This window comes from Lepus europaeus, chromosome 5, assembly GCF_033115175.1.
Source record: "Lepus europaeus isolate LE1 chromosome 5, mLepTim1.pri, whole genome shotgun sequence".
Classification (NCBI taxonomy): Eukaryota; Metazoa; Chordata; class Mammalia; order Lagomorpha; family Leporidae; genus Lepus; species Lepus europaeus.
The window spans coordinates 37,964,211-37,988,612 of record NC_084831.1 but is presented as its reverse complement, the minus strand read 5'-3'; the positions used below and the strand labels follow the sequence as shown (position 1 = coordinate 37,988,612).

The window sequence follows — 24,402 nt, the reverse complement described above, 5'->3', positions numbered from 1 at the left end:
GCTCCTGGCTTTGGATCAGTGAGATGCGCCGGCCGCAGCGGCCATTGGAGGGTGAACCAACAGCAAAAAGGAAGACCTTTCTCTCTGTCTCTCTCTCTCTCTCTCACTATCCACTCTGCCTGTAAAAAAAAAAAAAAAAAAAAAAAAAAAAAATTCCATCCTGGGGAATGCTTCAGAGTTCAAACAGCATAGTATAAATCCCACTGCCATTATGCTGGGCAAGAATGAAAAACCAAACATCTGGGTGTCCTCAGAGACAGAGTTTTTGCAATCCAACTATAAATCAATTTTATCTTTCACAATGTGAAATTCTAAAATAGGCAAAACTATAGTGATAGAAAGCAGTTTAGTGAATACCTGAAAGGCACTGAGTGCAAAAGAGCTCAAGAAAATGTTTCGGCAGACAGAATTATTTTCTGGGGGAGGCACTGTGGCACAACAGGTTATGCAACCACCTGCACCGTACTGGCTCGAGTGCTTGGGCCCTTGTCACCCACATGGGAGACCCAAATAGAGTTCCAGGCTCCTGGCTGTGTGGCTTTACCTTTCAAATAAATAAACAAATCTTAAAAAAAAATTTCTATATCTTGATGGTGGCCATATTATTATATACAATGAATACAACTTATTAAACAGCACATTTAAAATGGATGAATTATATTGTATTTGAACAATAATAAAAAATAATTTCTTTTGAAAGGGATGCTATGCTACATTTATTGTTTTGGAATTAAATGTTTCACAGGGGCCAGCACTGTGGCACAGCAGGTAAAGCTGTTGCCTGCAGTGCTGGCATACCATATGGGCACTGGTTCAAGTCCCAGCTACTCCACTTCCAATCCAGCTCTCTGCTATGGCCTGGGAAAACAGCGCAAGATGGCCCAAGTGCCTGGCCCCTGCACCTGCGTGGGAGACCCAGAAGAAACTCCTGGCTTCTGACTTCAGATCGGCACAGCTCTGGACATTGTGACCATCTGGGGAGTGAACCAGCAGATGGAAGACCTCTCTCTCTGCCACTGCCTCTCTGTAACTCTGCTTTTCAAATAAATACATAATAAAAGTTTCATATTTTATTGCTAAGATTCATCCTTATGATGTATCATAATACCTCATTTGTTTTTGATAATTGCATAATATTCCATTGGGTGACTATTCTAATATATTTGTCCATCCTCTTGCTCAGGGGCATTTGGGTTGTTCCCAGGCTTTTGCTTGTGTAGACAGGGCTGCTATGAAAATTCTTGCACATTTCCTGACATATACATATACATATACATATGCATAAATCTAGGATTTATTCCTAGTATTGAAATAACTGAGTTGTAGGACAGGTAAATGTTCAATAGGAAATAAACTGTTTTCAAAAATAGTTTTTGGGACAGTATTGTGGCATAGCGAGCTAAACTGCTGCCCATGATACAAGCATCCCATATGGTTCAAGTCCTGGCTGCTCCAATTCTGATCCAGCTCCCTACTAATGTACCTGGGAAAGCAGTAGAAGATGGCCCGGTATTTGGATCCCTGCACCCACATGCAAGACCTGTTTGAAGCTCCTGGCTACAGCCCAGCCCAAGCCGTTGCAGCCATTGAGAATGAACCAGCAAATGGAAGTTCTTTCTCTCTAACTCCTTCAAATAAATAAACAAACAAATAAATAAATAAATCTTTAAAAAAAATAGTTCTCTGCTTAGCTTACCTGAGTCTGTTTGTCCCCAGTTCTACTGTGACCCAGGGGCGAGAGAACCTCTCCTCTTGACATACCATTGCTTTAGCACTCAATTAGTCCTCTCAGCCTCAGCAAATATAAGCAGAGAGTGAACAGCTGGCAGGGACCACAGGTCAGGCATGGAGGCTGGCTGGGGCCCTACTCAGAGCATTTGCGGAGTTCCCTGGAGCTCCACCTCCCTATCTTCACTTCACTTTGAGTCTAAAAGGTTTTCTAGGGCCCTCAGTTACAATGTAAATCCCAAGAAAGGAAAAAGCTTAACCTATGTTAAAGTCTTCTCAACTGATTAGCAGGAAAGGCACAAAGAACAAGAGCAAAAGGAAGGTTAACAGAAGTGGGAAGACACAGAAACAAGGTCCCATGTATTCTAAAGTTATGCACCTTTTCTTCAGTTTTTCAGGAAAAAAAAAATTTAACAAAAATAATCTGTAGGTGACCATAAGCAATTTTTAATATCCCTGCCACTAAAGGTTAATTTCTTTTGGCTAATGGTACAAAAACAACATAGATTACATACATGCATACTCTGTGGGGCACAGCCCTTGGAGGAGGGGCCAAGGACAGGCACCAGAGCTCGGCTGCAGACTAGAAAAAAGAATAAAAATTGCAGACTTGGGGCTGGCATTGTGGTACAGCAGGTAGGGCCACTATCTGTGACACTGGCATGCCATATGGGCACGGGTTCAAGTCCTGGCTGCTCTGGGCTTCTGATCCAGCTCCCTGCAAATGGCCTGGAAAAGCAGCAGAAGATGGTTAAAGTACTTGGTCCCCTGCCACCCATGGAGAGGCTCCGATGAAGTTCCTGATTCCTGGCTTCGACCAGGCTCAGTCCAGCTGTTGTAGCCACTGGAGAAGTGAACTAGCAAATTGAAGATTGCTCTCTCTCAGTCTCTCTCTCTCTATATATAACTCTGAGTTTCTAATAAATAAATAAATCTTTTATTAAAAAAAAAAAAAAAAAACCCAGACTGCTGCCTACACGGAAGACCAGATGAAGTACCTGGCTCCTGACTTCAGCTGGCCCAGTCTAGCTGTTGTGGTCATTTGGGGAATGAACCAGTGGACAGAAGCCCTCTCTCTGTGTCTCTCCCTCTCTGAAACTCTGCCTTTCAAATATAAATTTCGGTAAATATTTCAACAAATAAATCTTTGAAAGAAACCTCTCTCAGGAAGCAGATGAGAGTCCCATTTGGAAAAATGAGGAAGTCTGATTATCTCCCACGATCCCAACCACTTCATCTCTACTACCTCCCTAACCACCTGTCCTACAGGAGCTTGCCAAACAATTGCTAGATGGATGAACAAAGGAAAACACATGACATGCCTGTGGCAAAAGCAAGCCTCCCAGCCACATTTAGGTGGCACGAGGAGTGGCCAGAATTTTCCAGCCCAGGAAAGTTTTCTCACATGGGTAAGGAAGCAGATTGTGACGCACCGGCTTAACACTGTTGCTTGTTCCTTAAATTAGACCACGGGTCACAGGGAGGAACTGGGTAGGTTTTGGCCTGTTGACTGCTCAGGACTGATTTGGCAGAACTCCAGTTCAAGTGTGATGGGCCTGTAATCCGAGGCCTGCGTCCCGGCTGAGGCCCTGGGCTGAAGCCTGGGAATGAACAAATGGTGCTTAAACTGACATGAAGCCCCCTCTGCAGCCCCAGCTCTACACAACTTCAACAATTTTATTGACTTAATGCTTCTTCTCAAGTTTACAGCTTAAAGTATGGGCTTGCTCACTGGCTCCTCATTCTAGGCCCCTCAAAGGGCAGGAACTTTTAGCACAGGTCTGGAGATGGGAGTTAATAGGTAAATTGGAAACCTGCTGGTGCTCCACAATTGGACAGCAGGACAGAAAAACTCCTACTTCCTACTACTGAACACTATCTGCCGAAAGACTCGAACAGGATCGAGACATGAGTGCAGCTCTGCCACTGCTCCTGGCTTCCAATGCCTCCAGCAGAGTACACTCTGTCTATTTCAGGTACAGGATGACGCTATGTCAGTCTACGCATTTTGCAGAAGTACATAGGCCCAAAATTGGCCATAAGGTTTGGTATTACCAGTTCCCCAACCCGGCAGGATGGGAAGAAACAGAAAGTGTCCATGAAGCGCTTTCGGAAGTGGGTCAGGTCTTCCACCCGAACCTCGATGCTGTATTGATTGGCCAGGAGCTCCATGGTCCCTTGCACCACATACTCGTTCTGTAAGTGTGAGAGTGAGCAGGTGGAATAGACCACATGGCCTCCTGGTTTAGTGGCAAGGAGTCCAGCCCTGAAAACAAAAAGGGAGAAAACCAATGACTGGTGAACTTCCCCACAGTGGATGAGTAACGTGGATGAGTAACGTAAGTTGAAAACACTGATAGACAGGAGTCTACTATGAGATGAGGAACTGGGATTGACTGCCCTGAAGTCCCTCCCACTATGACACTGCCTGGAAAGTATTCTTATGGCAGAGAGCAACCCAAACTTACTCCTTGGGCTCTCCTCCAGAAGCCTTCTTAAAACGATCCCTTGGCCAGCGCTGCGGCTCACTAGGCTAATCCTCTGCCTGTGGCGCCAGCACCCTGGGTTCTAGTCCCGGTTGGGGCGCTAGATTCTGTCCCAGTTGCTCCTCTTCCAGTTCAGCTCTCTGCTGTAGCCCAGGAGGGCAGTGGAGAATGGCCCCGGTGCTTGGGCCCCTGCACCCACATGGGAGACCAGGAGGAAGCGCCTGGCGCCTGGCTCCTGGCTTTGGATCGGTGCAGCGCGCCGGCCGTAGCAGCCATTTGAAGTGTGAACCAAAGGAAGGAAGACCTTTCTCTCTGTCTCTCTGTCTCTTTCTCTCTGTCTAACTCTGCCTGTCAAAAAAACAAAACAAAACAAAACAAAAAAACAGTAACAACAATGATCCCTTGACCTCTGACTTTAGTTACAGACTAAATCCTGATGCTTGCTATAGTCTGAGCCCTTACCTCAGCCCTAATGCCTTGAGCTCAGTAGCTGTTTTTCAAATACTTGCTGCTCACTGGTAATGAGGGTGAAATAGGAGGGGCAGATATGTGCAGCCCACCCTGGTATGTCTGTCCTATCAGATGAGATTCTTATGTGCCAGAGAAGGACCATCCCACGATGTCTCTCTCTTCCAGATCCCCAGCCAGAAGACCCCTCTAGAGGTGACAGTGTTAACAAGAGCTTCCAATCCCCTAGTCTCCCAGGTGATCGGATTCCTAGAGCACTCTGGCACAAAGTTCTGTTTTTATAAATTTATCACTCACGCAAGAAGCTGCATCTGCAGCATGGGCAACATCTGCCGTTCCTTCTTCCTTGACCGCTGAAAGATGTTGTTCTCCTCTTCATGAAGGGAGTGGCGGTCGGTGGTACAGGGCACATCTACCAGCACCTGCCCAGAATGTCAAAGGGTAAAGCATTAAACCTCCTTACAGACTGCTCTTCCTTGGGGCAGTGCTGTTTGAGGCCTCTGGCCTGGAAGGTTTGGTGGACTACTCTGCCAATCCTTCCACCGCAGGGCACCTGACACAGCTTCTCATCCTGGCAGACCCCTAGGAAATAATGAGGAGGAAGGTAATACTCAGGAATATTCATGGTTGGCCAAAAAGCGAAAGCCACACATAAATAACCATAACTGTAGCAGGTTAAGCTGCCACCTGCAGCGTCAACATCCCATATGGGCACCAGTTTGAGTCAAGGCTGCTTCACTTCCAATCCAGCTCCCTGCTAATGCACCTAGGGAAAGAAAGCAGTAGAAAATGGCCCAAGTGTGTGAGTCCCTGCATCCACGTGGGAAACCTGGAAGAAGTTCCTGGCTCCTGGTTTCAGTCTGGTACAGTTTGGGCTGTTGCAGACATTTAGAGAGTGAACCAGCAGATGGAAGATCTCCTCTCTCTCTGTGCAACTCTTTTAAATAAAATAAATAAATCTTTTAAAAAAATTGGCATCAACCTAAGAAGAAGTCTTTAGTGCTTCAGGGCTCTGTCTCTAGCTATTTGAACGCAAACATCCAATTCACAGGTGTTACAATGCCAAGAGGAAGCTGGTATACTGAGTAACAGCAGCAAGCTTCAAAATAATCTTAAAACAGTGTCAGATCCACTGTGAGAATATTTTAAAGTGAGAAATGTAAAGTCATTGATTCACTTACTAACAGCCTACTCTATGCTGGGTATTAGAGACAAACAGACAAAAAATTTTAAAAACAGTCCTATATTTATATTTCAAAACAGAAAAATCATGTTTGGAAAAGATCTGTGACTTTTTAGTTAAGCAGAAACTCCAAGTAAGTTAATAACGACCTGATGTTTGATATTCTCATGTATTGCTAGGCTACAAGAGTTGACATAGTGCATACAGAGTAAGAAAATTAATGATCACTTTGTATCCGAGTTAGGTCATATCTGGAGAACCAGGATGAGGTTGGTCTTAATAGGAAAAATAAACATTAACTAAATGTGTCTCCACCTCTCTCTGTAACTCTTTCAAATAAATAAAATAAATCCTTAAAAAAATAAAAGAAGTAGGCAGGGGTCAGCACTGTAGTACAGCAGGTAAGGCCGCCATATGGGTGCTGTTTTAAGACCTGATCCAGTTCTCTGCTGTGATCTGGGAAAGCTGCTTGGGCCCCTGCACCAGTGTGGGGGACCCAGAGGAAGCTCCTGGTTCCTGGCTTCAGATCAGCCCAGCTCTGGCTGTTGCAGCCATTTGAAGAGTAAACCAGCAGATGGAAGTGCTCTCTCTCTGCCTCTCTGTAACTCTGCCTTTCAAGTAAATAAATAAATCTTAAACAAATAAATAAATAAATAAATGAACTAGGCAGTGATCACAAGCTGACAATAAAATCTTATCTTTCTACTTCTGGTAAAAGCAGAATAGCTTGTTGCAGATCAACCTTCCTGCTGAGAACTAGAAACGTTTGAAAAAAAATACGTGTTTAAAATATCCGATATTTTATATTAGAGATACAAACGTACATCCAGGGGCTGGCACTGTGGCGTAGTGGGTAAAGCTGCCACCTACAGTGCCGAGTCCTGGCTGCTCCACTTCCAATCCAGCTCTCTGCTACGGCCTGGGAAAGCAGACCTCTCTCTCTCTCTCTCTCTCTCTCTCTCTCTCTCTCTTTCTTTCTTTCTCTGCCTCTCCTTCTCTGTGTGTAACTCTGACTTTCAAATAAATCTTTAAAAAAAAAAAATGTACATCCAGGGTAGGCATTATGACACAGCAGGTTAAGCCATCACTGGGACACCTGCATCTCCTATCACAGTGACTGCTTGGTCTCAGCTACTCTGTGCTTTCAAGATCCAGCTTCCTGCTAATCCGCCTAGGAGGCAGTAGATGATGGCTCAAGTACCTGGGTTCCTGCCACTCATGTGGGACAGCCAGACGGAGTTCCTAGCTCCTGGCTGAAGCCTAGCCCAGCCCCAGCTGTTATGGGCATTTGGGAAGTGAACCAGCGGATGGAAGACCTCTCTTTCTCTCTTTCTCTCTCTCTGCCTCTGCCTCTCTGTAACTATGTGTCTCAAATAAATAAATAAATCTTAAATAAAAAAAGCCTTCCTAAATAACAAAGAAATTAAAAGAAAAACAAAGAACCAAGAACAGATACCACATAGTAAAAGGAGCACAATAAATAAACACAGTAAAACACCTTAACAGAGCTGAATCCCAGTGTTTCAGTGGTATCAATTAAATCAGCAATTAAAGAAATAAAATTTATAAATAAGCTCAGCAAGAAACCCAAGTCTATGCAATATGCAAAAGATTACCTAAGAGGAAGTGATTCAACAAAGCTAAGTATAAAGAGATGAGCAAAAGTATAACTGCAGTACATAAAAAGAGAAAGCTGTGGGAGTTTCCACAACCCAAAAAGGAGAAAATGTCTACTGATTCCTTCCCTACTCCTTCTCAGTGTCATCAGGAGATGGCTGAAATTTTTGGAAAACAGTTGCAAAGTGTACCTAGCACTATTGGATTTCTGAGCCCTGGCACATGGAACAGCAGAGCTATGCAATTCCAAACAGACTATAAATCACAGCAACATATGTGAATATCTTGGTTCTAATAGATTTTTTATTCTGCTTCAACAGTGTCAATTTTGAAAAATGTTGATCTCAGTCACAGGAGAAAGGAAAAGACATACTGCTTCACTACACTTAGGAAAAGGCAGGGCAGTCAAACTATTCAACAGCAGATATAGCACACATATTTCTACACTGGCAAGGGCCCTGCCCAATATTCATGGTTATCAGCCATAAATAACTAGCCCCGCCAGGATGGTGCTCCAGCCCAATCTCAGCCCTGGGCATGTGTCTTGAACACATATGATTTCTTCTATTACATGGAAAGACAGAAATTTGTTCAAATACATATTTATTATTTGAAATAAACTTTTAACTCTAAAAAAGAAGAGAAGAGCAGAGAGAAGAGAAGAGAAAAAAAGGAAAATAGGTGTCAGGGGGCAGTGTTGGCCATGAACGTGTGCTCTGGGGTCTTGTCCTTTCTCCAGTTAATGGACATACAGAGCTGGGGGAAGGACTTACCAAGAGCATCTGGAGCCCTGAGGTAGCTTTCTTCTTTGCTCCAAAAGTGCTTAACACTTGTCTATCACACATTGGCGTTTTTACGTGATTTCTTCAACAAATAAATTAACATTTTCAAGACATCAAAGTTGTTTCGAAATGTATGAAACACTGCCAAATGAAATGAGAGGTAGTTCATTCTATATTGTTCTAAAAGGCATGATAGGGTCAATAAATGAAAATAATAATAAAAACGGTAAGACTTATTGGTAATTTTGGTGCTTGCTCTATTCCAAGCACTATGCTAAACACATACAAAAAATGTTTTGAGACACAGAGAGACAGAGGGAGTGCTACCACACACTGGTTCACTCCACAAATGTCCCATGATGTTTGGGGCCAAAGCTAGGAGCTGGGAACTCAATCTAAGTCTTCTTTGTGGGTGGCAGGGACCCAATTACTTGAGCCATCAATGCTATTTCAAGAGTCAGGAGCCAAAGCTAAGTATCCAATCCAAGTATCCAAAATGGGATGTAAGAATCTTTTTTTTTTGGACAGGCAGAGTTAGACAGTGAGAGAGAGACAGAGAGAAAGGTCTTCCTTTTTTCCGTTGGTTCACTCCCCAAGTGGCCACCACTGGCACCCCACGCCAATCTGAAGCTAGGAGCCAGCGTTGGTTCCTGGTCTCCCATGCGGGCGCAGGGCCCAAGGACCTGAGCCATCCTCCACTGCATTCCCGGGCCACAGCAGAGAGTTGGACTGGAAGAGGAACAACCGGGACAGAATCCAGTGCCCCGACCAGGACTAGAACCCAGTGTGCTGGTGCCACAGGCAGAGAATTAGCCTAGTGAGCTGCGGCGCCGGCAGGAACATAAGAATCTTAACTAGCACCTTAACTGTTATCCTAAAAGCTCACCCTTAAATGCATTCTTATTTAAACTTCACCTATAGGATAGACATTACTATTGAACTCACTTTACAGATGAAGCTGAAGCTTAACTGTAAAGTTTTTTTTTTTTTTTAAGATTTATTTTATTTATTTGAGAGACAGTTACAGAGAAAGATAGAGACAGAGAGAGAGAGAGAGAGAGATCTTCCATCTGCTGGTTCATTCCTCAAATGGCCGTAACGGCTGGAACTGAGCCAATCCGAAGCCAGGAGCTGGGAGTTTCTTCCAGGCCTCCCATTTGGGTGCAGGGGCCCAAGCACTTGGGCCACCTTCTAATGTATTCCCAGGCACATTAGAAGGGAGCTGGATCAGAAGCAGAGTAGCCAGGACTTGAACCAGTGACCACAGGGGATGCCGGCACTGCAGGCCAGGGCTTTAACCCACTGCACAACAGCACCAGCCCTGCTTAACTGAAAAGTTTTAAGTAACTCAGCAAACTTCTCTGGCTGGTAAGTAATGGATTTCAGTCCAAGCAGACTGTCCACAGAATCCCTGTACTCACTCATGCCATGCAATCTACAGATTTTAACTCAATAAGAGGAGGAACTTTTTAACATCAGAGGTGTTAAACAATAGAACCTCAGTAAGTCTCTGCCAATGGAAGTGAGCAAGCACAGGCTGAATGATGGTGGCTACCACCTGCTGAATCTCCACAGCCAAATCTCCACTGTACCAAGCACTTTCCCTGGATATTCCCTCATCCTCACAGTGATCCTATCTCACACGCTGAGAGACCAAGCAGCTTGCCTAAGATTGGTAAGTGGCAGAATATAGAAACCTGTTAGGCTGACAGCAGAGCTCTCTGCATTCTCTTCGCCGCCTCCAAGTCCAGAAAGCTAAATGGGATTTCTAACTACAAGGCAGGAAGGTCTTCCAAGCCAATCCAAGATTCTAAAACCCTGGGGGCCAGCATTGTGGCACAGCAGGTAAAGTTGCCACCTGCAGTGCTGGCATCCCATATGGGCGCCAGTTTGAGTCCCGCCTGCTCCACTTCCAATCTAGCTCTCTGCTATGGCCTGGGAAAGCAGTAGAAGATGGCTCAAGTCCTTGGGCCCCTGCACCCATGTGGGAGACCTGAAAGAAGCTCCTGGCTCCTGGCTTCGGATCAGCACAGCTCTGGCCATTGTGGCCAACTGGGGAGTGAACCAGTGGATGGAAGACCTCTCTCTCTGCCCCTCCTTCTCTTTCTGTGTAACTCTTTCAAATAAATAAATAAATCTTTAACAAAAAGATATGGGGGCAGATGTTTAGCCTAGCAGTTAAGATAACTGCCTCTGCCATATCAGAGAAGCTAGGTTTAATTCTCAGCACTGGCTCCTGACTCCAGCTTTTCCTGCTAATTGCAGACCCTAGGAGGCAGCAGGGATGGCCCAGGTTGGGTTCCTGCCACCCTCCAGGGAGATCTTTGGCCTCAGCCTGGTCTTGTCTGTTGCAGGCATTTGAGGAGTGAACTAGTACATAAGAACTATATCTGTCTCTTTATCTCTCTGCCTCTCAAATAAATGAATAAAAATGTTTTTAAAAAGTATATACATACACCACTATATTTTTAAATAATGTTTCAAATAATACAGAAAAAAATAGAAACAATGGTTATCTGTAAGGAGAGTTCAGGAGTAAAAGGAAAACTAACTTTTCACTGAACACGCTTTTGTGCCTTCCGAATTTTGTATCATGTGCTATATTAATAGTCAGAAATAAATAAAATTGTTTCTTTGTACTTTATTTTCATGAGGATTTTTTATTTTTATTTACTTGTTTTCATTTTATTTGAAAGGCAGAGAGACAGAGAGATTAATTTGCTATGTAATGGTTCATTACTCAACAGCCAGGGCTGGGCTGGGCCAGGCTGAAGCCAGGAGCCCAGAATTCCATTTGGGTCTCCCAAGTGGATGGCAGAAACTCAAGTACATCAGATTGGAAGCAGGGTAGCTGGGGCTCAAACTGATATGGGATGCAGGCATCCCAAGCAGCAACTTAAGCTGCTATGCCAAATGCCCAACCCATTCATGAGGATTTCTGAGAAACCATGTGACTTGAGAAATAATAAAACTAATAACTTTTCCCCACTTAGTTAGGTTCAAACACTTTGCTGCCAACCATCTCTAACGAAGACAGCAGCCGGTCATCTAAGTTGAACTGACAACACTGCAGGTGGTATTCTTCCTTCAATCACCCATAGAGAGCTGGCCAGGTATAGAAACAGCCTACATGCTCAAACACGGGGTCTGGAGCCTGGGGTCAGGATGGGAAGGCTGAATTTAGTTCAATGGATGTGCCAAAACTGGAATCACTTACCCGGTCATAGGTGTCCCCCTCGAGTTCTCCCCACTTCCTGCCATCCCACGAGGTGACTCGAACTCTATCCCTGATATCCTGAGGCACATAGCTGTGAAGAACCTTCTGTAGTCTGCCTGTCCGGGAAGTGGACAGATCATTGGCAGCAAGATTGCCTAAGGAAATAAAGATATTTCAGAAGCCATGGCCCAATGGAACATCCCACCAGCAATGGTACTTACAGACCAATTCTCAGACAGGGCAATCAACAGACTCAAGGGGACGGTGCTGTGGCATAGCAGGTAAAGCCACCACCTGCCATGCCAGCATCCCATATGAGTGCCAGCTCAAGTCCCAGCTGCTCCACTTCCGATCCAGCTCTCTGCTATGGTCTAGAAAAGCAGCAGAAGATGGCCCAAGTCCTTGGGACCCTGCACCTGCATGGGAGACCCAGAAAAAGCTCTAGCTCCTGGCTTTGGATCAACCCAGCTCCAGCCACTGCAGCCATTTGGGGAGTGAATCAGCAAATGGAAGACCTCTCTCTCTTTGCCTCTTGCCTCTCTGTAACTCTGCCTTTCAAATAAATAAATCAATCTTCAAAAAATACACAGACTCAAGGGGCAGGGGTATTTATTATGTGCACAGCACAGTATCAGTCACCCTGGAATGGGGGTGGTAAAGGCAAACAGCTACAATAGATCAGAAAGGTGGCACAGTGGGTTAAGCAGCCGTCTGCAGTGCCGACACCATATGGGCATCAATTCAAGTCCTGCCTGCTCCACTTCCTATCCAGCTCCCTGCTAATGGGCCTGGGAAAGCAGCAGAAGATGGCCCAAGTGTGTGGGCCCCTGTACCCACATAGGAGCCGCAGATGAAGCTCCTGGCTTTGACCTGGCCTCTTCCTGGTCATTGTGGCCATTTGGGGAGTGAACCAGCAGATGGAAGATCTCTGTCTTTCCCCCTCTCTCTGGAACTCTGATTTTCAAATAAATAAATAAATCTTAAAGAAATGAGGCAGATCAGGTAAGAATAGTTCTTAAGAAATATGCTCTCTCCTACCATTTTTTTTTAAAGATTTATTTATTTATTTGAAAGTCAGAGTTACACAGAGAGAGCAGAGGAAGAGAAAGAGAGAGAGACATCTTCCATCCCATGGTTTATTCCCCAATTGGCCACAATGGCCAGAGCTGTGCTGATCCGAAGCCAGGAGCTTCCTCTGGGTCTCCCACGTGGGTGCAGGGCCTAAGCACTTGAGCCATCTTCTACTGCTATCCTAGGCCATAGCAGAGAGCCGGATCAGAAGAGGAACAACTGGGTCTCGAACTGGTGCCTATATGGGTTGCTGGCGCTTCAGGCTAAGGCATTAACCCACTGCGCCACAGTGCCAGCCCCCTCTTTTTTTTTTTTTTCTTTAATATTTTTTTACTTATTTGAAAAGCAGAGTGACAGGGAGAGAGAGATCTTCCGTCCTTTGGTTCACTCCCCAAATGGCTGCAATGGCCTGGGATAGTCTGAGCTGATCCAAGCTGAAGCCCAGAACTCCATCTGGATCTGCTATCTGGGTCTGTGTCTGCTGCTTTCCCAGGTGCATTAGCTAGGAACCGGATTGGAAGCAGAGCAGCCAGGACTCAAACTAGCATTCCAATATAGGATGCTAGCATTGCAAGCAGTAGCTTAACACCGTAGGATGCCAGGATCACAAGTGGTGGCTTAACACACTGAGCCACAACACGGGTCCCTCTCCTACTATTCTTGAAACATGTGGCTCTCTTCATCTTCGGTAGACAGTACAAGTTATTTACCCAATGTGCATTCTCTTATCCCTTAGTATTAGAACCTTAATTTTATTGGGAGTCGGCAATGTGCCCAAAAAAAGACTATTTCCCAGCCTCCTTTTGTAATTAAGTATGGCTATATGACTTTCGGTCAATAAGTTGTAGGCATAGCAGGTAAAGCCACCACCGGCAATTCTGGCATTCCAAACGAGCAACGGTTCAGGTCTTGGCTGCTCTACTTTTCTTTTCTTTTTTTTTTTTTTTCAAAGATTTGTTTATTTATTTGAAAGCCAGAGTTACACAGAGAGAGAGAAGAAGAGGCACAGAGAGAGAAAGAGAGAGAGAGAGAGAGAGGTCCTCCATCCGCTGGTTCACTCCCCAATTGGCCACAATGGCCAGAGACCTGTATGAAGCGCCTGGCTCCTGGCTTCAGCTTGGCCCAGATCTGGCTGTGGCAGCCATCTGGGGAATAACAGGAGATAAAAGAGATATGTCTCTGTCTCCTAATTCTGACTTTCAAATAAATAAATATTTAAAAAAATAAGCTACTTCTGAAAAGATGCTTTTGAAAAGGTGACACAGGAATGGGTATTTAACCTAGTGGTTAAGACATTGGTTAAGACATAAGTATCAGGGCCTGTGCTCTGGCGCAGCAGGTTAACATCCTGGCCGGCAGCGCCAGCATCCCATATGGGTGCCGGTTCAAGACTCGGCTGCTCCACTTCCAATCCAGCTCTCTGCTGTGGCCTGGGAAAGCAGTAAAATATGGCCGAAGTCCTTGGGCCCCTGCATCCGTGTGGGAGACCTGGAAGAAGCTCCTGGCTTTGGATTGGCGCAACTCCGTCTGTTGTGGCCAATTGAGGAGTGAACCATTGGATGGAAGATCTCTCTCTCTCTCTCTGCCTCTCCTCTCTCTGTGTAACTCTGACTTTGAAATAAATCATTAAAAAAAAAAAAAAAGATATAAGTATCCCACACGGGAGCACCTGTGTGCGATGTCCAGCTCCAGCTTCCTGCTAATGCAGACCCTGGCAGGCAGCAGTGATGGCTCAAGTGACTGCGTTCCTGCCACCCACCTGGGAGACCTGGTCTGAGCTCCTGGCTCTTAATTTTATTCCTGGCCACTCCAGGCATTTGGGAAGTGAGCTAGTGAGTCAGAGCTCTCTATTTCTATCTCTCCCGGCCCCATCCCCATCCTTCCCTTTTGCTCTCTCTTTCAAATAAATATATTTTTTAAGATTTATTTATTTATTTATTTTAAAGTCAGAGTTACAGAGAAGTAGAGGTAGAGGTAGACGTAGAGGCAGAGAGAGAGAGAGAGAGATCTTTCATCTGCTTCAATACCCAAATAGCCACAACAGTCAGGGCTTAGCCAGGCTGCAGCCAAGAGCCAGGAGCTTCTTCCAGGTCTCCCAGGTGGGTGCAGGGGCCCAAGCACTTGAGCCATCCTCTGCTGCTTTCCTAGGCACATTAGCAGGGAGTTGGATCAGCAGTGGAGCAGGGGCTGGCACCGTGACATAGTAGGTTAATCCTCCACCTGCAGCGCCAGCATCCCATATGGGCACCGGTTCTAGTCCTGGCTGCTCTACTTCCAATCCTGCTCTCTGCTGTGACCTGGGAAAGCAGTGGAGGATGGTCGAGTGCTTGGGCCCCTATACCTGCATGGGAGACTGGGAAGAAACACCTGGCTCTTGGCTTCAGCACAGCTCCGGCCATTGCGGCCATTTAGGGAGTGAATCAACGGAAGGAAGAACTTTCTCTCTCTCTCCCTCTCACTGTCTGTAACTCTACCTCGCAAATAAATAAAAATAAAAAAATAAAAAATAAATAAAAAAGAAGAAGTGGAGTAGCTGGGACTTGATCCAGCACCCGTATGGGATGCTGGTGTTGCAGGCTGTGGCTTTACCCGCTATACCACAGCATTAGTTCCGAAAAGAAATTTTTATAACAAGCAAGTACTATTCACCTCCCTCTGATCTTGAGACCCATCATATGGTATGATCTTGACTAGGCAAGGTAGGGTACCCTCCCTGCCCAAGACAACAGCACCCTGACTTACGGCAACAGCCAGTCTGAAGTAATGCTAATGTCTTTCCTCCTGGGGCCGCACACAGGTCAAGCACGGTGTCCCCAGGCTGCAGGCCAAGGGCCAGGACAGGCAGCAAGGAAGCGGCATCCATCAGGTAGTAGTCCATAACACCTTGGCTGCCAAGTCTGGAAGAGAACAACTGATAGTTAAATTGCAGGACAGATCACTCATGGGAGTCAAGGCCTCAAAGTCTACATTAAGGAACCTATGAGCTCCACTCAGCAAAAACTCATTTCTCAAAATTTACCTATATAGTAGTTAACAGTGATCCTTTGAAAACACAGATCAGAGGCAGGCGTTTGGAGCAGTGGTAAGGAAGCTGCTTGGGATGCCTGCATTCCATACTGGAGTGCCTGGGTTCAAGTCCCAGCTCTGCTTATTATTCCAGCTTCCTGCTAATCCACAACCTGAGAGGCAGCCCACAGTGGTCCACACCTGGGCCAGGCTGAAGCCAGGAGCTGGGAACTCAACCCAAGGCTCCCACGTGGGTGGCAGGGATTCAAGTACTTGAGCCATCATCTGTTGCCTCCCAGGGTGCATATCAGCAGGAAGCTGGAACTGAGAATGGAGCTGAGACTCAAACCTAGGCACTTCAATATCGCAGACAGGTGCCTTAAGCAGCGCCCTTACCACTGTACCAAACACCTGCCCCAAGTTTTCTTTAAAGTACTTGTTATTTACTTTAAATGTAGAGTACAGATGTGTGTGTGTGTGTGTATTCCCCCCACCCCCATTAGAATGTTAGCTCTACAAGAGCAGATTTTTGTCTGCTTTGTTCACTATAATATGCTCAACACTTGAAACAATGCTTGGCACATAGTAGGATCTTGGTTTTAATTGTTTACATATTGAGATAACAAAGTGCTTCCTGGATTCAGAGAGAGGAATCATCAATCGTGCTCATCAGAATAAACTGGGCTGGGCCTGATGAAGGAATAGGAGGCCTTCACTCGGAGAGAAAGGAAGAGAACTGAGGCAGGCATTTGGTGTAGCAGTTGAGTGGCCGCTTGGGATGCCTGCAGCCCATGGTGCAGTGCCTGGTTCAATCCAGATTCCTGCTAATGCACATCGTGGGAGGCAGCACCAGGCGGCTTAAGTACTTGGGATCCTGCCACACACATGGGAGACCCAGGAGCTGGGCTCCTGGCTTCGGTCTGGTCCAGCCTCAGCTGTTGCATCAAATAACTGGGTCACCCATATGGGAGATGCACATTGAGATGCAGGCTCACTTTGGCCTGACGCAGCCCTGGCTATTGCTGTCTATTTGCCTTTTAAAAAGCAAAAGAAAGAAAAGAAATTATAATTTTTTAAAAAAGAAAGGAAAGATGCGTAGCCTGTATAAGCACACTATAATATTAACAATATTATGGTTCTTATTATAGAGGGCAGGCGCTGGGTCTCCTCATGTCTACTTGCAGCAGGTATTCAAGACAGACCCAGAAGCTGGCGCTGTGGCATAGAGGGTAAAGCCGCCGCCTGCTGTGCCAGAATTCCATATGGGAGCCAGTTCAAATCCTGGCTGCTCCACTTCCGATCCAGCTCTCTGCTATGGCCTGGTAAAGCAGTAGAAGATGGCCCAAGTCCTACATGGCACCCATGTAGGAGATCGGAAGAAGTTCCTGGCTCCTGCCTTCAGATCAGCATAGCTCCAGCCATTGTAACCATCTGGGGAGTGAACCAGCAAATGGAAGACCCCCCACCCCCCCGTAACTCTGCCTTTCAAATAAATAAATAATTTAAAAAAAAAAAAAACAGACCCAGTGACGGCTCTAGATCCTACCTGGCCGGAGAGAAGCGGCTGACATCTCCTCTGGCAAAAGTGAAGCATCGAAGGTTTGGACTACAGGCCCAGGAGGCTGGGGGTGGCGTTGCAGCTTGGCCACTCTCAGGCTCCAGTTCCCAGTGGGTGACGGCGTCATTCACAAAGTCCCTGGCACTCAGCTGCTCCAGGTTAGCACTCACGTGATCCCAAGCAGCAAAGTTATTGACCAGTGCACCATACTTCTGCTCTGAGAGGAGACTGACACGGATAGATGGCCAAAGATCCCCAAACTGCACGCTGTAAGTCATGTCAAAATTCTGCAGAGCCAGTTGACTCCCAGGGAACCGGGGCTCTGTGGAAGCCTAAAAGAGAAAGTACAGGCTTACTGTCCTGCTCCATCTCACTTCTATTCCCTACTGCCGGACCCTACCAACTCCTTAGAGCTCAGGAAGCAAATCTGGGTCCAGCCAATACCCACTGCTGCTATTACATCAGCCATTAATCCTACCATTGCCTACCTGCTAGGAGAAATGTGGGAGTGAAAAGTGGTAGGGAGCTGGCCTTATCATCTCAGAATTGCGAGAAAAAGCTATAATTCACAATAAATACAAAGAGCAGGGGCAGGAATTGTGGCACAGGTTAAGCAGCCACTTGGGATGCTCATGTTCCGTATCAGATTGCCTGGGATGGAGTCCCACCTCTACTTTCCATCCAGCTTCTTGCTAATGTAGACCCTGGGAGGCAGCAAATAATGGTCCAAGAACTCTACCCACATGGGAGATCTGTGTGGAATTTCTGGCTCCTGGTTTCATCCTAGTTGATGGCATTTGGGAAGTGAACCAGTGAACGGAAGAGCTCGCTCTCTCTACTTTCCTTTTTTTTTTTTTTTTTTAAGAGTTATTTATTTGAAAGTCAGAATTACACAGAGAGGGAGAGGGATAGGGAGAGGGAGAGAGGGAGAGGGAGAGAGGGAGAGGAGGAGAGCGGCAGAGGAGGAGAGGGGGAGAGGGGGAGAGGGGAAGAGGGGGAGAGGGAGAGAGGGAGAGAGGGGGAGAGGGAGTGGGAGTGGGAGTGGGAGAGGTCTTCCATCTGATGGTTCACTCCCCAATTAGCTGCAATGGCCGGAGCTGTGCCAATCCGAAGCCAGGAGCCAGGAGCTTCCTCCGGTCTCTCATACAGGTGCAGGGGCCCAAGGATTTGAGCCATCTTCTACTGCTTTCCCAGGCCACAGCAGAGAGCTGGATCAGAAGTCGAACAGCTGGTTCTCAAACCAGGCCTATCTGGGATGCCGGCACTTCAGGCCAGGGTGTTAACCTGCTGAGCCATAGCGCTGGTCCCTCCTTTTCTTTTTTAAAAGACTTATTTAATTTTTTTGAAAGGCAGAGTTAGAAAGAGAAAGAAAGAGATATTCCATCTGCTGGTTCACTTCCCAGATGGCCACAACAACTAGGGTGGGCTGAAACCAAGAGCCAATACCTTCTTCCGGGTCTTCCATATAGGTGTGCAGGCCTAAAGACTTGGGGTATCCTCTGCTGCTTTCCCAGGAGCATTAGCAGCAGCTAGATTGGAAGTGGAACAACCAGGACTTGAACTGGTGCCCAAATGGGATTCTGGCACTGCAGGCTGTGGCTTAACCTGCTGTGCCACAGCACAGCCCAACACTGCCTTTCAAATAAATATTTTTTAAAATTATTTTATTTATTTATTTACTTGAAAGTCAGAGTTACACAGAGAGAAGAGAGGCAGAGAGAGAGAGGTCTCCTATCCAATGGTTCACTTCCCAATTGGCCGCAACGGCTAGAGCTGTGCCAATCTTGAAGCCAGGAGCCAGAAGCCCCCTCGGGATCTCCCACATGGGTGCAGGGGCCCAAGGACTTGGGCCATCCTCCACTGCCTTCCCAGGTCATAGCAGAGAGCTGGATCGGAAGAGGAGCAGCCAGGCCTCAAACTGGCGCCCACATGGATGCTGGCACTTCAGGCCAGGGTGTTAACCCGCTGTGCCTCAGCACTGGCCCCTCAAATAAATATTTTTAAAAAAAGAAAAGGGGCCGGTGCCAAGGCGTTGCAGAGTAAGCCAGTGTCTGCATTACCAGCACTCCATATAGGAGCCAGTTCAAGTCCCTGCTGCTCCATTTCCGATCCAGCTCCCTGATGATAGCCTGGGAAAGCAGTAGATGGCCCAAGTGCTTGGGCCCCTGTACCCACATGGGAGATCCACAAGAAGCTCCTGGCTCCTAGCTTTGGATTGGCCCAGCTCCTGCCACTGCAGTCATTTGGGGAGTGAACCAGCAGACAGAAGACCTCTCTGTCTCTCCCTCTGTGACTCTGCCTCTCAAATAAATAAATATTTAAAAAAAAAAAAAAAAGAACGTGAACAACTTATTTAAAAAAACAACATGTGGGGGTCATCAATAAAGGGAGTCTTGGCATAAGAGGAATTTAAAGAGGATGGGAGCTCAGAAAGGACTTTTGAGAAGAGCCTGCAGAAGACTGGAATGAACTATTGAGGCCCTGGGAAAGCTTTAGGCTTAAAGACAAAAGATCTTTTTCTTCTGAACAATCTTATTTTCCAAAACACATTCAGGTCTACTAGATTATGTGAGCAAAAGTAACGATAGCAGGAGCCAGCACTGTGGCACAGCAGATTAAAGCCCCATCTTGCAGCACCGGCATCCCACATGGGCCCCGGTTCAAGTCATGGCTGCTCCACTTCCGATCCAGCTCTCCGCTGTGGAAAGCAGTGGAAGATGGCCCAAGTCCTTGAGCCCCTGCATCCCTGTGGGAGGCCCGGAAGAAGCTCCTTGCTCCTGGCTTCAGATCAGCTCAGCTCTAGCCGTTGTGGCCATTTGGGGAGACCAATGGAAGACCTCTTTCTCTGTCTCTGTCTCTACCTCTCCCCATAACTCTTTCAAATAAATAAAACAAATCTTTAAAAAAAAAAAGATTCTAAGACTCTTTTAAAAAAATATAAAAGTAACAATAGTCGTGCTCAGTAGAATGCAGTAAAAACAACCTTCTCCATGTGATGGAGAGATGGGGGTAACTTACCTCAGTCATGCAGTGACTGGTAGCACAATGCGCAAAGCACAGGGTTGAGGGTTGTTTTGGGAGAGTTCTCAGAACTCAGGAAGGGGGATAGGGAGAGTTCACCGGAGGTGTGAACCAAACGGGGACTTGTAGGATGATTCTATGGGTTACCAGAGAAGGACATAAGTCAGGTTCGAAGAGCAAGGTAAATTAACAGGGAAATGAAGACTACAGATGAGGAGTCCACAGCTGGTCCTGGCTGCCACAGCTGTGATGCTTCTATGGCTTGTAGCCTTGACACTGTCTGTGACTTCCGGTCTGGCCTGGATTTGGTCCAGTTGGAACTCTTGCTCAGGCCCTCATTTCTTGTGGCGGTGGGGACTCTTGCTCCGACCATGATGTTTGGCGTGGTGAGGACTTTTGCTCTGGCCCCGATCCTTGCCACGGTGAGGACTCTTGCTCGGGCTCCTACTATGCTTGGGACTCCGGCCCCGATGTTTGCCGTGAGAACCCTTGCTCCGACCTCTGTCGTGGTGGGAACTCTTGCTCTGGTCCTGGGTTTTGCTAGGCTGAGAATTCTCACTCTGATGCTCATCTAAAACAAACTGAGGGCTCCTGCTCTGGCCCTCATTTATTTTGTGATGAGGACTACTGCTCCGACTCCTGCTATGATGGGGACTCATGCTCCGGCTCTGGCTTCTGCTATGATCAGGTCTCTTGGTCCGGACCCGACTTTTGCTATATTTCAAACTCTTGCTTTGGTTCTCATTTTTGCTTTGGTGGGTACTCTCACTCTGGTTGTCACTACTCTGGCATTCACTAATGATAACAGTCGAACTACAGCTGGGATTACTGGTACAGGTAGAACTCTTGGATGAAGACAAAGGGCAGCTGTAGGGGATCTTGGGGGACTCTTTACGAGGGCCTTGACAGGCCACAGAGTAGGTATGAAGGCCACAGGGAACAGTAGCAGGGCAGGCCTGGGCTCGGGGACCAATGGGTAAACACTGGGGGTCAAAGGGTGTTCTCAAAGGGATAAAAGAATAGATGTGGGTAGAACAAGGGGGTGCCACAGGCTGGCAATGGAGTATGGGTGGGCCCCTGGGAGTACCATAGGTGCCACAGGAGGGTACCACACGCTGTTTATAACACGGAGGGGGGCCTGCAGAGTGATAGAGGGAACCAGAGAGTGGGAAAGCATGGGGGGTGGGAGGGACCATAGAGTATATATGGGTATTGCAGGGCGGTCCTCTGGGGAGTTTTTGGGGGCCACTCTTAGCATAATTATTGGGTGAGAGAGGATCACAAGGAAGACGGAGAGGAAGGCAGGTGGGGATAACTGTTTTGAGGGTTCTAGGGACCACAGTAGGTAGGGGAGTCCCTGGGGGAAATTCTCTGGGGCAGGAATTTGAAGGCACCGCCAAGGATGGCTCTGGACAAGAAGGACCGGAGAGGCCAGAGGGGAGACAGGGAGGTGGAGGAGGTGTGCTGGCCTTAGGGGGCTTGGACTGACCAACAGGGGTAGGTTGAGAAGTGTTGACTAGGGAGTGACACTTGTGGGGAGGACATGGCTGTCTTAACTCTGATTTAGGGGGCTTCATTTGGGGTAAAACTGGCGTAGGCAGCGGGGGTTCGTTATAGCTTCTGCAGGGAGGTGACTGGGGTGTGCATATATACTGGTTGCCCAGGGGTAAAGGGACACAAAAAGTAGGATAAAGACACTGGGGAGGAGGTGCTTCCTGGGAACAGAGAGGAACAGAAACCACGGCGTCTGAGTTTAGCAAGAGGTAAGAGCTTTTACCCGCCCCCCAGGACAAAACACAAGGCTTCCTGGGAGCCTGGGGTGGGGATGCGCAAGGAGAACCAGCATTCGCAGGGGGCAGGTGGATGGCACAGAAAGAGTTCCCAGGGGCAGACAGGTGGGCCTCGGAGGAAAGATGGGAGTAATGGTAAGGGCTCTCCTGAGGTAAGCAGGGAGAGCCAGATGTGCCTGCCTGAGAAGGAAGTGGGGAGCCACAATTTTTCCCAAGGGGCAGTTCAAGTTGTGGTTTTGGTTCACAAGAATCTGGAGGCTTAAGGCAGCCATGATAAAAGCTGCCAGGAGGTAACGAAGCTGCTGGGGAAAGAGGAGGGTCACTACTTCTCGCTAGGGACGCGTGAGGAAGCAGCGGGGAGATCATCGTCCTCGTTTCCAAAACCCTGTGAGAAAGAGTTGGGGAGAACAGAGGTCTACTCTCCACCGGCTGGTGAGCAGCCAGAGGCGAAAGTGGGAAGCCAGTGCCCAGGGGCCTGTGAGTAAGAGGTGGCGAAACAATGGGACAAGGGCCCTGGGACCCAGGAGTGAGGGGAGGTGAAATCACGGAACCAGTTTCCAAAGACACACGAGTGAGCTGAGGGGAGGTCACCGCGCTGATTCCTGGAGGCCGATGAGTGAGGGTAGGAGAGGCCACCGGACTACAGTAACAGACGCAGGAGTGCTGGTCAAGGCAAGGACTTGGAGGGCAACGAGGCTGTGTTCGCTGGGAACTGATCCAGCTGCAGTAAGCATTCCGCTGATGGAGAGGGGGGGACCCCACGGGGCTGATCCGGTCAAAATACGGGCTTGAAGGGGGAGAAGCAGAAAGGTTGGGCCCACCGCAGTAGGTCCTTTCCAGAGAGGAAGAGCAGGATTCAAAAGAACACCTCCCAGGGCACAAGGGAGGTGGTGGAGTTGGAGAGGAGGGTGGTGGGGGCGAGGAGGTAAGCGGTCTGCCTAGGCAAGGGGACGCACAAGATATGGAAGAAACTCCCACGCTACTGGTGAGGCAGGAGAAACGGTCTCTGGCGGGAGGTGGATCGCTGCATCTTTGGCCAGCGTTTGGGCAATGGCCGGCAGTATGGGCAGGATAGTCGCTGTAACCCTTCCTGGGCGCCAGGGGCAGCTCAAGGGTGAGAAAGGGGTTGAAGCCTTTCCCGCAGGGCGGCGGAGACCCAGAAGAGAAGGGGAAGTCGCTAAAGCATTTTTCGAGGGGTGAGGGCGCCCTGGTCGGAAGTTCAAGGAGGAAAGGAGGAGACGAGGTCATGGGGTGGAGGGGGGGGGGGGGTAAACAGAAAGGAGAGGGAGGGGGGGAGAAGGGAGGGAGGAGAGAAGGCAGCGGAAGGGGGAGGGGGCCAAGGGAAAGGAGATCAAGAAGCGGTGACATAACTGAAAGAATGAGGACGGAGGTGATGACGTAACTTAGAGGGGCGGAGCCAGGAGGACGCACACCTAACAAGAGAAAGAGCCTACGATTTGTGACAAAATAAAATTAGGGTGGACCAAGGCGGTGACGTAACAGACCCGAGAGGGTGACGCTCCCAGAGGAGCGGGGAAGAGAGCCAAGCATTGCTGAGGGCGCAACAGCGAACGCAAACGAGAGCGGGAAGTGGAAAAGCTCGCTCGCTCGCTCGCTCTCTCCACACACGCACACACGCACACACCCGCGCCCCAGTTGGAACTTACCCATTTCTTCTTATGTCGATATCTCCGCGGGACCGTCGCAAAGCCCACGCGCCCCGCCAGCCCGCGAACACACCTCAGCACCGGCGCAGCCATGACAGCGTGCGTCGCCGGGGACTTCCGACCGGAACCACAGCGTCCGAGCCGCGGGTTCCGGGGAGGTGGTGCGCGCCGCTCTGCAGAAACGTGGAGGCAATTTCGTCCGACGGTCTCCGGGGTTCCGCCTCTCCATACCAGGTGCAAACCCCACCTTCCCGCCCCCTTCCCCAGGGGAGTTCTGGAGGTGTGGGAAGAAAAGCGACCTCCTGGAACGTGGCTCCGCCTACATGCTGGAAGGATTCGGGACTCCAGAGGTGCTGCTCACTCGGATTCGGCACCAAAGGAGTTAGCTGGGGGGAAAAAAGAGGGGGTGGACGACCTTGGCAGAAATTGGACGAAGATCCCGAAGTAGAGGAAAATGAAACCAGTCAAGGCAAATTGTGGTGAAGCAAAGGAATTTTAAGTTTCAGGCCCTGTTGTTTCCACAGCCCCTTTCGAGGCCCTGTACTTAATTTTGCATTCCTTTTCTGAAAGACAGACTCCCAAGCTATGTAAGGTGTAGACCTCGTAACACTTTCAGAAAGGAACGCATGACAGTCAATGATCTGATTAGGTAGTAAAGCCAGGAGATCAATTGGGATCCAGTGGATCCAGGAGATAAGACAACGGCCTGTAATTAGCGTGGTGGCAATGAAAACGGAAAAGGGGGATGGATTCCATTTCTAATTAAGAGACAATTACAGAACTGATTGCTCCTATCTAAACAGTATAT

General features: G+C 47.9%; 1 protein-coding gene across 1 annotated transcript; it reads right to left on the bottom strand.

Annotated features, from left to right (window-relative positions):
• Window positions 1–1,662: 1,662 nt before the first annotated feature.
• NSUN4 (NOP2/Sun RNA methyltransferase 4) lies at window positions 1,663–23,717 on the bottom strand. The gene is made up of 6 exons (XM_062191237.1): window positions 23,595–23,717; window positions 17,105–17,448; window positions 15,295–15,449; window positions 11,482–11,636; window positions 4,980–5,104; window positions 1,663–3,994 (listed from the first exon to the last, which is right to left on the bottom strand). Exons 1-6 carry the CDS (start codon window positions 23,685–23,687, stop codon window positions 3,718–3,720), a joined length of 1,149 nt encoding a protein of 382 aa, XP_062047221.1. The 5' UTR covers window positions 23,688–23,717; the 3' UTR covers window positions 1,663–3,717.
• Between the last annotated feature and the right edge of the window lie 685 nt (window positions 23,718–24,402).